Genomic DNA, 13,948 nt, shown 5'->3' on the forward strand with positions numbered 1-13,948 from the left:
CACACACACACTCGCTCTCTCTCTCTCTCTCCCCAAGTGGGACAAGGGCTGCATATGTGGTTGGACTGGGAGAAGAGTCCCAGCAGGTGCATGTGGGTCAGAAGGCTGATTGCGGCCTCTTTTCTTTTCCCTGTTGTATAGTCTCTCTCTCTCAGTCTCACACTCACTAACTCCTTCACTGTGTTATACTGTGACTTGGCCTACAGACACATTCATATCCCCACTTTGTCACGTGGAAGCCACTGCCTTTTATCCTGTTGCCTCGTGAGTGGTGTAGGAAGGAAAATACACTACGTGACTCAAATGTACTACACTTCACATGGACATTTTGAGTCATGTAGCAGACGCTCTTATCCAGAGCCACTTACAGGTAAGTGAGTGCGTACATTTTCATACTGGCCCCCCGTGGGAAACGAACCCGCAACCCTGGCGTTGCAAGCGCTGTGCTCTACCAACTGAGCTACAGGGGACTATATGGATGATGTGACCTTGACCGGAAATGACCTGTAGGCCAAAAGGGCTACGTTCATATATATATATATATATATATATATATATATATATATATATAATATACATTCATATTATTCACCACCTTTTTATTCTTGCCATCATCATTCTCGTTCACATCATTAGGGTATAGTCCAATGATGGAGCATCCATTCACTCCATCCGTGTCCTACCGATTCAGGAAGTCAACTCAAAATGACTATCTGCTCATTAGACGATAAAAGGAATTTATTTCCAATCAAACCCAACAGACTGCCTTTTTGATTTATTTATTTACACCCTTTGTCAAATGGTGCCATTTTACATTGCCTTCACCTGGAATAGAGCCCGACAAACATGGGTTACTATTCAGCGCGCAAAGACACCAAAAAAGGCGCGCTAAACCCCTACGCTGGAACGGGCAGGGGAAATGATACAATGTAGCCGCTCTCCGAGCCGGCGCGCGCCGCCCATTAAACAATGATACAATGTAGCCGCTCTCCGAGGCGGCGCGCGCCGCCCATTAAACAATGATACAATGTAACGCAGCCTACCTACGCATTCATTCGGTGGCGATGGAATTGCTTTTTTTACTGACAGAGTGGGTGGCTCTTAAAAGAGCCTTTGGGTTAGTAGAGCAGTCCAAATGCGCTGTTTACTTGGAGCTGGTGTACTTGGTTACGGCCTTGGTGCCCTCGGACACGGCGTGTTTGGCAAGTTCACCGGGGAGCAGCAGGCGCACCGCGGTCTGGATCTCCCTGGAGGTGATGGTAGAACGCTTGTTGTAGTGGGCCAGGCGAGAGGACTCTCCGGCGATACGCTCGAAGATGTCGTTCACGAAGGAGTTCATGATTCCCATGGCCTTGGAGGAGATGCCGGTGTCGGGGTGGACCTGCTTCAGGACTTTGTACACGTAGATGGCGTAACTCTCCTTCCTGGACTTTCTGCGCTTCTTGCCGCCCTTCCCTGCGGTCTTGGTGACGGCTTTCTTGGAGCCCTTCTTGGGCGCTGACTTTGCTGGCTCGGGCATGATGATGTCTCGTTGCTTCTCAGAAACGAATGAGGGGGTGAAGGGCGCTTACCCGTCTTATGAAGAGGAAGCTAAGCAAAGTCAGCGGCCGTAGACACTCCCCTGCTTGCTTGCTCCCTCCCTCCCTCCCTCCCTCCCTCCTCTCTATAGCCTATGCTCTGTGACCGATGGGGAATTGTGTGTTTCAAAAGGGGGGCTTTAATAGGTGTCCAAATGGCACGATTGTTGTGCCAAATAATGCTGGTGATAGAATTGCCCACTTTGGCACCGTCAGACATAGGGCTCCCATTTTGGACTGTGTGTGTGTGTGTGCGCGCTGTCCCCCTCTTTTCGAGCCACGTCTACCGACTCGTGGTGGCTTTATGTTGTCCAAATTCCACTATTGCTTGACCCAAAATAATAACGTTCTTACACTTTGCCACTGTCAGATATAGGCCTCCCTCTGTGCGCTAAAAGTGGACGGGACATTAGAATCCTCTAATTAATACTCCCTGTCCACTCGAAGTGGCTCATACTTTCTTACTAAATTGCATACTAAACATTTTTTGTTATATATAACACTACATGGAATGGGCCCATTTTAAGCGGATGTGGGTGGCTCTTAAAAGAGCCTTTGGGTTCGAGTCGGGGTGTTGAGGTTCCGAAGAGAGTGGGTTTAACCGCCGAAACCGTACAGGGTGCGTCCCTGACGTTTCAGAGCGTAGACCACGTCCATGGCGGTAACGGTCTTCCTCTTGGCGTGCTCGGTGTAGGTGACTGCGTCACGGATCACGTTCTCCAGGAACACCTTCAGGACACCGCGGGTCTCCTCGTAGATCAGACCGGAAATACGCTTCACGCCGCCGCGGCGAGCCAGACGGCGGATAGCGGGTTTGGTGATTCCCTGGATGTTATCGCGGAGAACTTTGCGGTGACGCTTGGCGCCTCCTTTTCCGAGTCCCTTGCCGCCTTTGCCTCTTCCGGACATGGTGTGTTCGCTAGTTGAGTTCAAGTGAATGAATGATTTCAGCGCCGGTGCGCGGTGCGCTATTATCTGCGTTTGGTCGACCTGATTGAGGCCGGCGGCACAGAAAGCGCGCCTCTGTTATATGTTCGGAGGCGTTGCAAAGGGGAGGGCGCTCGTTCTAGGGGACTAGGGAGGAGCGATTTCAAAGATGACGTGAAAGCAACTAACGTGCGCGGGAAACATACTCAAATACTGATATAGGCTATGTGGAACACAAGGCCAAACTGTGACAACTGGGAGATCAGCTAGTACACTGTGTCCCTCTCCTCATATTGTTGTTGTTGTTGTTGTTGTTGTTGCACCTGATTCTACTCATTGAGGACTTGGTAATTTAGGTGACAGGTTGTTCAATCAGCTGTGGCTGTCCAGGCCTACAAGAAAAATGGGTCCTGTTGGGGGTAGCCTACTCTACCGCTGGAGTTGGGAAACACTGAAATGGAAGGGGGACACGCAGTGAGCAAAACTCCTAACCACATAAAAACACAGACACTTGAGATCATTAAGAGCTATAAGGAGTCCATCAACTACCTGGTCAGTCAAGTCATATAGGGGGGGATTTCATGGCCACCTGCTGGAGCAGAAGTCATGTTTGCCAACACTGGCCTTAAAATCATTAGGAGCTATAAGGAGTCCATCAACTAACTGGTCAGTCAAGTCATATAGGGAGGGATGTCATGGCCACCTGCTGGAGCACAAGTAATGTTTGCCAACACTGGCCTTAAAATCATTAGGAGCTATAAGGAATAAATCAACTCATCATTCAAGTCATATAGGGAGGGATCTTAGCACCACCTGCTGGATCAGAAGTACCCTTCACCGTAGGCACAAGAGAGCCATCATCTCTCAACCGGTGCAATTTCCATAAGTATGTGGTAATAAAACAAACAACGACAGCTCCTCATATAGGCAGTGGTTTCACACATTTTTCTCCAAGATGTTCAAACGTTCATAGATGACCAGCAGGGTCAAATAATAAGCACAGTGGTTGTAGAGGTTGCAACAGGTCAGTCAGTACATCAGGAGTAAATGTCACTTGTTGTTAGTGTTGTAGTTCCTATTTCTACGGTGTTGCCTACCTGCAGCAATCATGATTTACCTGCAGTGTTGATTGCAATTACGTAATTTGTCAACTCATAATAACAGATGTTTTGCAAACCGTTGATGTTTAAATAAATGGATTCCCGGTGTCCGGATACCTTTTCTCTTAAGGGATGTGATTGAGTGAATCCAAAGTAAGTTGGTCTAAATACATAATAGGATGAATCATTCAGGTAAAATAACACAATGTCTATTTGAGTCGAATCAACGTAATATAATCCTTTTTACGTCTCTATCATCTTTACTCAATGTATTGGACCACATCAACTCAACTTACTCAAGCTTATCTACTCATAAAAACAAGCAAAAAGATCTACTCAACAATATGACGTGTGCTTTTGTTGACTGTAATAGCTTGAGTACATTCCACAAAGTCATTTTTTACAGTGTATCTAAAGACACGTTTGTTGTGGTGATGCACTTTTTCTTTGACGTTGAACTTGCATTGAACAGACAAATCCATTTCGTTACAACCCTTTTGTAGTATGACTTAGGAATATTTGTTGATGATCCTAATGTCTATGCGTGAATAGTGATTGGTTGTTGGTGAAATATTGCTGAGAACCCATCATTTCCTGGCCTTTTTTCACTATTGAGCTATTTTGAAACATTTGTTTTGCTATTGGATTCATAATGGTGACCTGGGACAAGTAATTAGTGAAACCAGAGTTCAGCAGTTGCCATTAAAGCGATCGAACCAAGTCATCCTAATAGGCTAGTATTAGCCTAAAGCAGGGTTTCCCAAACTCGGGCCACATTTTGGGAGTTTTTGCCCTAGCACTACACAGCTGATTCAAATAATCAACTCATCATCATCAAGCTGGGAGTATTAGAATCAGTTGTGGAGTGCTAGGGCAAAACGCAAAACGCGCACCCCTTGTGGACCCCAGGACCGCGTTTGGGAAACGCTGGCCTAAAGAGCAAATGCTGAAAGGGACTCACCATGAGGTGCAGTACCCACATTTAACCACAAGATGGCCTCCGTGCTCCATTGTAAAGTTTGGGCCTCTGCATGAGTCTCTCAGCAGCACTGCAACATGGGACTTTCAAAGTAAGTTGGCATGCAATGTTTTTTCTGGACTGCATGCAAGGCTATTATTACACACAACTAATAGTGTCAATTATTCATCTGAACACAATTCTTGTTACTATTCGGCCTATATTATCACTCGTTTCTTTTTCCCCTCCTTTGTAAAGCATTTTACTGTGTTACTATATAGTTCAAAGGAAGTGGATGATGCCAGATGGTTGTGTATATACACACACAAACATTGAAGCTAGACTTCAGGCAACTAAAAAGGTGCAATACGTAGCTTTTAGACGTGTTAGTGAACAACATACATGGTGGCTAATGTAGAGGTGCGTGTATACATGGAACAATTGTGCCTTTTTGATGGAAATATGGAGGTGGCTCTTAAAAGAGCCTTTGGGGGATATTCGAGTTCAGGTCATCCTCATTTATGCGCGCTCTCCGCGAATACGGCGGGCCAGCTGGATGTCCTTGGGCATGATGGTCACCCGCTTGGCGTGGATGGCGCACAGGTTGGTGTCCTCGAACAGGCCGACCAGGTAAGCCTCGCTAGCCTCCTGTAGGGCCATCACGGCGGAGCTCTGGAAGCGCAGGTCGGTCTTGAAGTCCTGGGCGATTTCTCGCACCAGGCGCTGGAAGGGCAGCTTGCGGATGAGTAGCTCAGTGGACTTCTGGTAACGACGGATCTCTCTCAGAGCCACGGTGCCGGGCCTGTAACGGTGAGGCTTCTTCACACCGCCGGTGGCCGGGGCACTCTTGCGAGCAGCCTTAGTGGCGAGCTGCTTCCTGGGGGCTTTGCCACCGGTGGATTTGCGAGCGGTTTGCTTGGTTCTGGCCATGGCGCTGCTCTGACAGTCGGGAGTATAGCCTCGAAATGCCTATGTGAAGTTTATAAAGCCGGCAGTGGCGCCTGCTGATTGGACACCATCTCCCCACCACCCCGATTGGCCCGTTTCGCAGGCCTCCTCCGTTGGCCATTGGACGGGAGGCCCGGCCTCTCCAAAACTCAAACTCCCGGTGCGCGCGCAATAGGACGCCGCCGGCCCTTTATGCGCAATAGGACGCCGCCGGCCCTTTACGCGCAATAATAGTCGCCAAAGTCAAGAGTGACAGCTTATAGGCACGTATCATCTAATGCTAGCCTGCTATGGCAAATGAGGCCAAGTAGGTGTTGTTGTTCATGCAAGGCCTCATGTGGGCACAGAATGTCGAAATAGTTGTGTATACACCCACTCAATGTATTGCGGTCATAGAAAGGTACTTTGCGCTTTTGGAGAGCTAGGTGGTTGGCTCTTAAAAGAGCCTTTGGGGGTTGAGTAGTCAAGTTGAAGTCGCAGTAGCGAATTTACTTGGCTTTGACTGCCTTCTCGGTCTTCTTGGGGAGTAGGACTGCCTGGATGTTGGGCAGCACACCACCCTGAGCGATGGTCACACCGCCGAGCAGTTTGTTCAGCTCCTCGTCGTTACGGACGGCCAGTTGCAGGTGACGGGGGATGATACGAGTCTTCTTGTTGTCACGGGCAGCGTTGCCGGCCAACTCCAGGATCTCAGCAGTCAGGTACTCGAGTACGGCGGCCAGGTAGACTGGTGCGCCAGCGCCCACACGCTCGGCGTAGTTGCCTTTGCGCAGCAGCCTGTGAGACATGCCACAGAATATGCTCTTCATCCAAAGCGGACCTGATAGAGACCAGTCTATCATCCTGCTTCCCCCTCCTCTACCTCAAGATTCTCCTTCAGCTGTGCTGAGTGCAATCGAGATTGGAGTTAAAAAGGCTTATCCTTGACATAAGTCTTCCTAGCCAAAGCGGACCTGATTGGAACCTGTCAAGGTCCTGCTTTGTCCTCTTTTTCTAGCTCAAGAACGCCTTTCAGCTCTGCTGAAATTCGATCGAACAAAAGAGTTAGAAAACATGTCCATAATATATTACTTCTAATGAAAGCGGACTTATGAACGTGGTCACAATCCTGCTTTCCTTCTCTATTCTGCTCATGATCTCCCTTCAGCCACGCTGAGTACAGACCGAGCCAAAGAGTTAGAAGACATATCCAACAGATAGAAACGGATAAAAGGAGACGGTGTCGACCATGACGCCGCTCTACAAATGTCCTCTACCTCTGTTCCCCTGAAGAGGGCAGTAGAAGCTGCAACTCCACAGTGCGCTCTAATACCCTATGGTGGCTATGAAAAGCCAACTGAGATTTATTCCTGATTATTATTTGACCATGCTTGTCACTTATGAACATTTTTGAACATCTTGGCATGGTTCTGTTATAATCTCCACCCGGCACAGCCAGAAGAGGACTGGCCACCCCTCATAGCCTGGTTCCTCTCTAGGTTTCTTCCTAGGTTTTGCCTTTCTAGGGAGTTTTTCCTAGCCACCGTGCTTCTACACCTGCATTACTAGCTGTTTGGGGTTTTAGGCTGGGTTTCTGTACAGCACTTCGAGATATTAGCTGATGTAAGAAGGGCTATATAAAATAAAATTGATTGATACCCTGAGGCGGTTGTTGCCCCGCCGCCTCGTACGCCGTCTCAATGCCTTCACAAAGCCAATGAGACAATCGCTGTTTTGAAAGTGGTCTACCCAATGCAGCCGCACCGTGACACACAAACAGCTGAGGCGATGACCTAACCGCCGCTGTGCGCCTCACGTAACACGCCAAAGCGCGTACTGGGCACAAACAATGAAGCTTTTCCTCAGGAGGAGGATGAAAAGCCCACAATTCCACGATCTGTGATCTATATGCACTGTTAAATTAAGCCACTGGGCTATTCCCGTTCAGAGGCAGGCTGCTGTGATGTGTTACAAGTGCCATGTAATAACAATAACAATACTATAGTGGCTTCGAATTGAAACTCACGAGTGCACCCTCACCAGCCATTTTTATATATGAGCCACTGGGCTATTCCCGTTCAGAGGCAGGCTGCTGTGATGTGTTACAAGTGCCATGTAATAACAATACTATAGTGGCTTCGATTTCAAACTCAAGAGTGCACCCTCACCAGCTGTTTGTTTCCCATTTGGAGAGAAATAATGTGTGGTTCTATATCGTGGAGCTCCGCCCCATAGGGGAGCTCTGCTCCTAGTGGTTTACCCTCTGCCCTAGGGCAGAACAGCCTGAAGCAAAATTATGCACACACCTACAGCCAATAGGAGTACAGGTGTCCCTATATAAGGAACCCCGTTCCCTCAATCTGCCTCCCATTATCTTCAGCGACTGGACTAGTGAAGAAGCCTTCGAAGACTCAGGAAGATTTCGTCGTTGACTGCCAGCCGTCAACGTCTTCCACCATGAGCACACCTGGGATTTTCCCACCCCCAAAAGCCCTTTTCAGGGCTCAGTGCCGCTGCACCTCCATGGCAACCTCGGACCCCCACGACCTTTGTTTCGTGTGTTTGGGGCCGCAGCATGCCAAGGATGGTCTCGGCAACCCTCCTAATTGCGCCTCCTGCACTCTCCTTCCTATGAAGGAGAGAAAGCAGCGCTGGGCGTTTTTTAAAGAGGATGTCCCTCTTGATGATGCAATGTCCGTACTCGCCTCTGCTTCAGAGGCATCAGAGGACAGTGCGGAATCGGAGGATGACAAGGAGGGCGCCGAGACGGATATCCCAGTGGGACAATCCAGACCTCTGGCGCCTACCTTCAAGACCCCCTTTCATTCTGAGAGCGCGAGGTCAGAAGGATCCTTGTGCGATGACGACATGGGCTCTGCTAGGTCAGAAGCCCTGTCCTTCGCGGCAGCCTCTCTGCGCTCGGACTTTCCCGAGCTCATTGAGAAGGCAGCCACCCGACTTGAGATTGCGCTGCCCCCAGTTCCCCTTCCTATGGAGGTGGACCTGATGGAGGGCGGCCCTTACTCCAAGCCGAGGAGAGCAGCTGAGCCAATGGCTCCAGCCTTGCCCTCTCTCGGTAAGTATGTCGAGGGCTCGTGGGGGTCACCCCTGGAGGCGCGTTCGCCGGCCAGGGCGTACACCTCCTTCACCAGAGTGGCTGGTTATGAGTGGGCAGCTAGGGGAATCCCCAGGCTCGAGGGCGCCATGACGGCGTTCCTGGTGCCGGGTTCGAGTCCCTGGGCAGCCTCCAAGAAGGCCACCCTGCCAGCCCAGAAGGATAGGCTCACAGCCAAATTGGCTGAGAAATCCTTCATGCTGGGAGCCCAGAGCGTAGCGGCGGCGAACAACATCGCCCTCCTCGCAGCCTCCCTATCCCGTCTCACAACGGGTAGGTCCGAGATGACAAGCGAGGAAGTGGAGGAGGCTTCGAGGATTTCCGGAGCCATCCTCCACCTGACGCAGGCGGTTGCCATATGTGCGGGCAGGACCATGGCCACCTCAGTGGTCACGGAAAGGCACCTCTGGCTGTCCATGACAGCCAGGAAGGAGACCGATAGGGCGTCCCTGCTCAACGCACCCGTCTCCAGCGAGGGCCTATTTGGCCTCGCCGTCAAGGACGCCACCGAGAGGATCGCTAAACTGGACGAGGAGAGGAGGCACCAGGCTAAGCATTTGCCGTTAGCAATGAAAGCCAGCAAAGCCCCAGCCAGCACGTCCACCTCGAACGCCCCCAACAGAAACACTGTGAGGCGACGGGTCAGGAGGCAGGCGCACACCCCAGGCAGCGGGAGAGCGGGCTCGGCAGCGACGGTGACAGCGTCGGTTCCGCCGGCGAGAGAGGTCGTCCAGAAGCCAGCCTGGCAGCACCAGAAGGTCTCCCAGAAGAGGCGGCACCTCTGACGAGGCGAGGGGGAGAGAACGGAGGACGGCCCGGCGTGTGACGCAGAAGGGCCTACTGTTCCCCCCCACCCCACTGTTCAGGGCGTGGAGGGTAGTGTTTTGCATTGTGTGAATAAAGAGATGGTTCTCATTGACATTGTCAAAGAAGGACATTTATTCCATGAGGTTCAGAACACTTCACGTTCTATGTTTCTCCCTCACCATCCTGAGCGCAGCCCAACCCACCTAGAGTGTGTAGCTGAGCGCGCTCAGGAGAGGAAAAGGGTAAAGGTAGCAAGGCGCAGCCTTAGCTCACCTAATAAAGATCTCTTACTACAGACTCCTAGGAGCTCTGTAGTAAAGGTCTCACATAGCAGGCAGTTGCCTCTGTCCCAATGTGACATGAAGGCGCAGCCGCTAGCCGGGAGTGACGCCTTACTGCAGGCTAATGCCTCAGTCAGTGCAGATCAGACCCGTGCGACGTTCACGGAGAGCGGGAATACCAGGGTTACAGATGTAGCCAAGGTATGGACGCCTCCGGTATATTCTGAACGTATCAATGCCCATGGCTCTGAGCGCAGCTCACCACACACTGAGTGTGTCGTTGAACAGCAGCCTAAGACCAGTAAAGAGGCATTGTGGCACCACCGTGTGGTATCAGCCAGAGATCACACCTTTCAGATTCTGTTGAGTTCTGTAGAGGAGGAATCTCATTCTAAGCGGCAGTCTCAGTCAGACAATGACATGATGACGCAATCGCTTTCCGGAGAGAGCGCTCTGTCTCAGGCCAGTACCTCAGCCAGCGCTGTTCAGACCCGTGCTGCGTTCACGGAGGGCAAGATTACTGGAGTTACGGTTATAACTAACGTATCAAAGCCCCCGATTCACCCAGAACGAGCTGATGTTTCCTCTCCCTTTCAAGGGGGGCCCGCCTTGGGCTATTCCACCAACCCAGTGCTGGGGAATAGCGGCGGCGAGGGCCATAGAGGAATACAGGTCTTTCCTACTAGACGCACCACAGCTTCGTGCGCGCCCGCTTTCTCTGCATTGCTGGCAGTGGCGTCGAAGCTGTACCCTCTCACGCTGGCTAGAACAGACGTTAGAGAAGGGTTATGCCCTCCAATTCCATCGGACCCCACCCCCTTTCAGGGGAGTAGTGGAGACGGTGATGAAAACGCCAGACAAAGTGGCCGCTCTGAAGTCAGAGATTACGGAACTTTTGGCGAAGGAGGCGGTCACAGTAGTGCCCCGAGAGCAAAGGAACAAGGGGCTGTACTCGCCCTATTTCCTAGTGCCCAAAAAGACGGGGGGAGTGAGGCCGATTTTGGATTTACGCACTCTCAACGAGAGCATAACCAAACGGCCCTTCCGAATGCTGACAACAAAACGCCTACTGGAATGTGTTCAGAAGGGAGATTTTTGTACAAGCATAGACCTAAAGGACGCGTACTTTCATGTGCCGATACAATCACGCCACAGAAAGTTTCTGCGGTTCGCCTTTCAAGGGGTGGCGTACGAGTTCACGAGGATGCCGTTTGGGTACGCCCTGGCACCTCGAACATTTTCCAAATGTGTGGAGGCGGCATTGGAACCGCTGCGTCGTCAAGGGATAAGGATATTAGCCTACCTAGACGACCTGCTGGTTCTCGCCCCGTCAGCAGAGCTGGCGTTCACACACACGACACAGACAGTGATTCATCTCACGCGTCTGGGGTTTGCTGTGAATTGGGAAAAGAGCGCACCCTGGCCCAGTCATCAGATTGTCTACCTGGGACTACAGCTAGACACTGTAATGATGAGGGCGCGAATTTCGGACCCTCGAAGAGCAGCATTATTACTAGCCCTGAGGAAGTGTCGTCCGAATCACACAGTAACGGCGCTATCGATCATGTCACTTTTGGGTCTCATGTCGGCAGCCCACTCTGTGGTACCGCTAGGGCTTCTGCACATGCGCAGAACACAGTGGTGGTTCGCCCAACTAAGACTAGACCCAGTGCGTCAACGTCATCGGTTGGTGGTGGTTCCTCTCTCGCTAAGAGCAGACCTGGACTATTGGCGGAACCCGATGGGCAAGGTGTCATCCTACATTCCAGTGTTTACAGATGCCTCTCTGACTGGATGGGGAGGGACATGTCAGTCTCAAGCGATAGGAGGTGCATGGCCTCAATCAGGTCGTCACATCAACCTCCTAGAGTTGGAAACGGTGCGACTGGTCTTGACCCACTTCGCGTCTACCCTTCGGGGTCGCGATGTGTTGGTCTGGTCAGACAACCGAACCACAGTGGCTCACATAAACCGCCAGGGAGGGGTCAGGTCTCCTGCCCTTCATCGGGCGGCAGTGGAATTGTGGCTGTGGGCTCACAAGCACCTTCGCTCGTTGAGAGCATCACACATTCCGGGCTACTTGAACGTAGGGGCAGACCTCATGTCAAGAGGGGGTCCTCGAGACGACGAGTGGTGTCTGCACCCGGACATTGTTCTACAGATTTGGGAACAATTCGGGAGAGCCGAGGTGGACCTGTTCGCGTCACGTGTGAACGCGCAGTGTCTCCTATGGTTCTCTCTGAGAAACCAGGACGAACCGCCATTGGGAAGAGACGCATTTGCGCACTACCCGTGGCCGAAAGTTCTCCTGTATGCATTCCCTCCGCTGTCTTGCATTCTCCCACTGCTAGCCAGGGTGAGGTCAGAGGAGCTGTCAGTGATACTGATAGCGCCCGATCGCCCGGGGGCTCCGTGGTTTGCAGAGATGAGTCAGATGTTGATTGCGCCACCTTGGCCAATTCCACATCGACGAGACGCGTTGACTCAGGCGGGAGGCTCGATAGGGCAATGGCCCATAATCGGCCAACCACTGAAGGCTTGGTTCCTGAATGGGACAGGTTGAAGCGCCGTGGGTTGTCTGATGCAGTGATCAGAACAATACAGGGCGCAAGAGCCGGTTCCACTTCTAGGGTGTATACCAGCAGATGGAACGTTTTCTCACGATGGTGTGATACACAGGACGTAGACCCCATGAGCTCTCAGGTAGAGAGTGTGCTCTCATTCCTACAGTCTATGTTTGATAAGCAGAAATCGCCCTCCACCATTCGAGTGTTTGCAGCGGCAATTTCAGCTGGTCATGAAGGGCTTAACGGAAAAAGTGTGTTCAGTCACCCATTAGTGAAACGTTTCCTATTGGGAACGCAACGGCTTAGGCCAAAGCCTAGAGCTACGTTGCCAAAATGGGATTTGGCATTGGTTCTCGAAGCGCTATGTAAGTCGCCGTTCGAGCCATTGAATCAAATACCCCTCAAGATGCTGTCTATCAAGACGGCGCTGTTGCTCGCCTTGACTACCGCTAAACGAGTCAGTGATTTGTGTGCACTGTCGACGAGACCCGACTGCCTTGCCATTAATGGCGATCTGAGCAGAGCGGTGTTACGTCCTAACCCGGCATTTGTGCCGAAGGTTATTAACAGCAGAGGTGGGACAAAGTCATTGTTATGCAAGTCACAAGTAAGTCTCAAGTCTTTGCCCTCGAGTCCCGAGTCAAGTCGAGTCAAAGATGAGGCAAGTCCCAAGTCGAGTCAAAAGTCAAAGCCATCAAGTCTCAAGTCGAGTCCAAAGTCCTACCATTTTAGTTTCGAGTCATTTCAAGTCCTCTTACCACAGAAATAAAATGTATACAAATCATGTATGTCTGTAAGATTTGATTTATTTAAACCTTTTTATACAATAACATTAATCAAATACAGCAAAAAACATAACATTTAATTTTCACAAAAAAATGCTTGTATTTGAACAGCATATTGCACTAGAACAATGCAGAGAGAGAGAGAGAGAGAGAGAGAGAGAGAGAGAGAGAGAGAGAGAGAGAGAGAGAGAGAGAGAGAGAGAGAGAGAGAGAGAGAGAGAGAGAGAGAGAGAGAGAGAGAGAGAGAGAGAGAGAGAGAGAGAGAGAGAGAGAGAGAGAGAGAGAGAGAGAAATGGTTTACGGGGAAGGACAAACACCAAAGCTCTGGAAGTAAAAACAGTGTGGGAACCTGCACTGCAAATGAACAGATCTTACTCCATGTGAAACTCCTACCACAGGAGAGAGAGAGCTGTGTGGACAGGTGATGAGCAGAGAGTGAGTGTGTGTGCGCGCATGCGTGCTGTGGACAGGTGGAGGGAGGCCCCTATACTGCATTGCATTTGCAAAAGATCAAATTGGCCAAAGTCTGTCAGTCATTTGTGCACGATGGGGACGCAGAATGATGCCACCATGGCTGAAAACTCGCTCCACTGGAGCACTAGAAGCAGGCACTGCCAAGACTCGGATGGCTACTTGAAAGAGTGAAGGAAGAGTCTTACTGTTCAGTGCCCAGAACAAAAGGGCATTCTGTCCTTCTGCCATGTCAATGTAGTGACTTAGCTGTACTGCTGGTGGGGTCCCAACATCCCTTTTCTGCCTCTTATGGTATGCAGCAAACAGCCCTTCTCCTTCCATGTCCTCTAGTTCTTCTTCAGCAGGCACCGGCACAGGCTGCTCTGTCTCTGCAGCATCTTGCAGGATCAATTCTAAAAATAAAAATAAAAACGTGTCACAACAGCAGAAA

General features: G+C 50.8%; 2 protein-coding genes across 2 annotated transcripts; both read right to left on the minus strand.

Annotated features, from left to right (window-relative positions):
- Positions 1-2,174: 2,174 nt before the first annotated feature.
- LOC311118533 (histone H4) lies at positions 2,175-2,486 on the minus strand (the record flags this gene model as incomplete). Its single annotated transcript, XM_084193326.1, has 1 exon — positions 2,175-2,486. One exon carries the CDS (start codon positions 2,484-2,486, stop codon positions 2,175-2,177), a length of 312 nt encoding a protein of 103 aa, XP_084049452.1.
- A 2,595-nt stretch (positions 2,487-5,081) lies between these two features.
- On the minus strand, positions 5,082-5,492 carry LOC311118532 (histone H3.2; the record flags this gene model as incomplete). Its single annotated transcript, XM_084193325.1, has 1 exon — positions 5,082-5,492. The coding sequence occupies one exon, from the start codon at positions 5,490-5,492 to the stop codon at positions 5,082-5,084; it is 411 nt and encodes a 136-aa protein (XP_084049451.1).
- Between the last annotated feature and the right edge of the window lie 8,456 nt (positions 5,493-13,948).

This window comes from Coregonus lavaretus (genome assembly GCF_964263955.1).
Source record: "Coregonus lavaretus genome assembly, contig: HAP1_SCAFFOLD_7075, whole genome shotgun sequence".
In the NCBI taxonomy this organism is placed as follows: Eukaryota; Metazoa; Chordata; class Actinopteri; order Salmoniformes; family Salmonidae; genus Coregonus; species Coregonus lavaretus.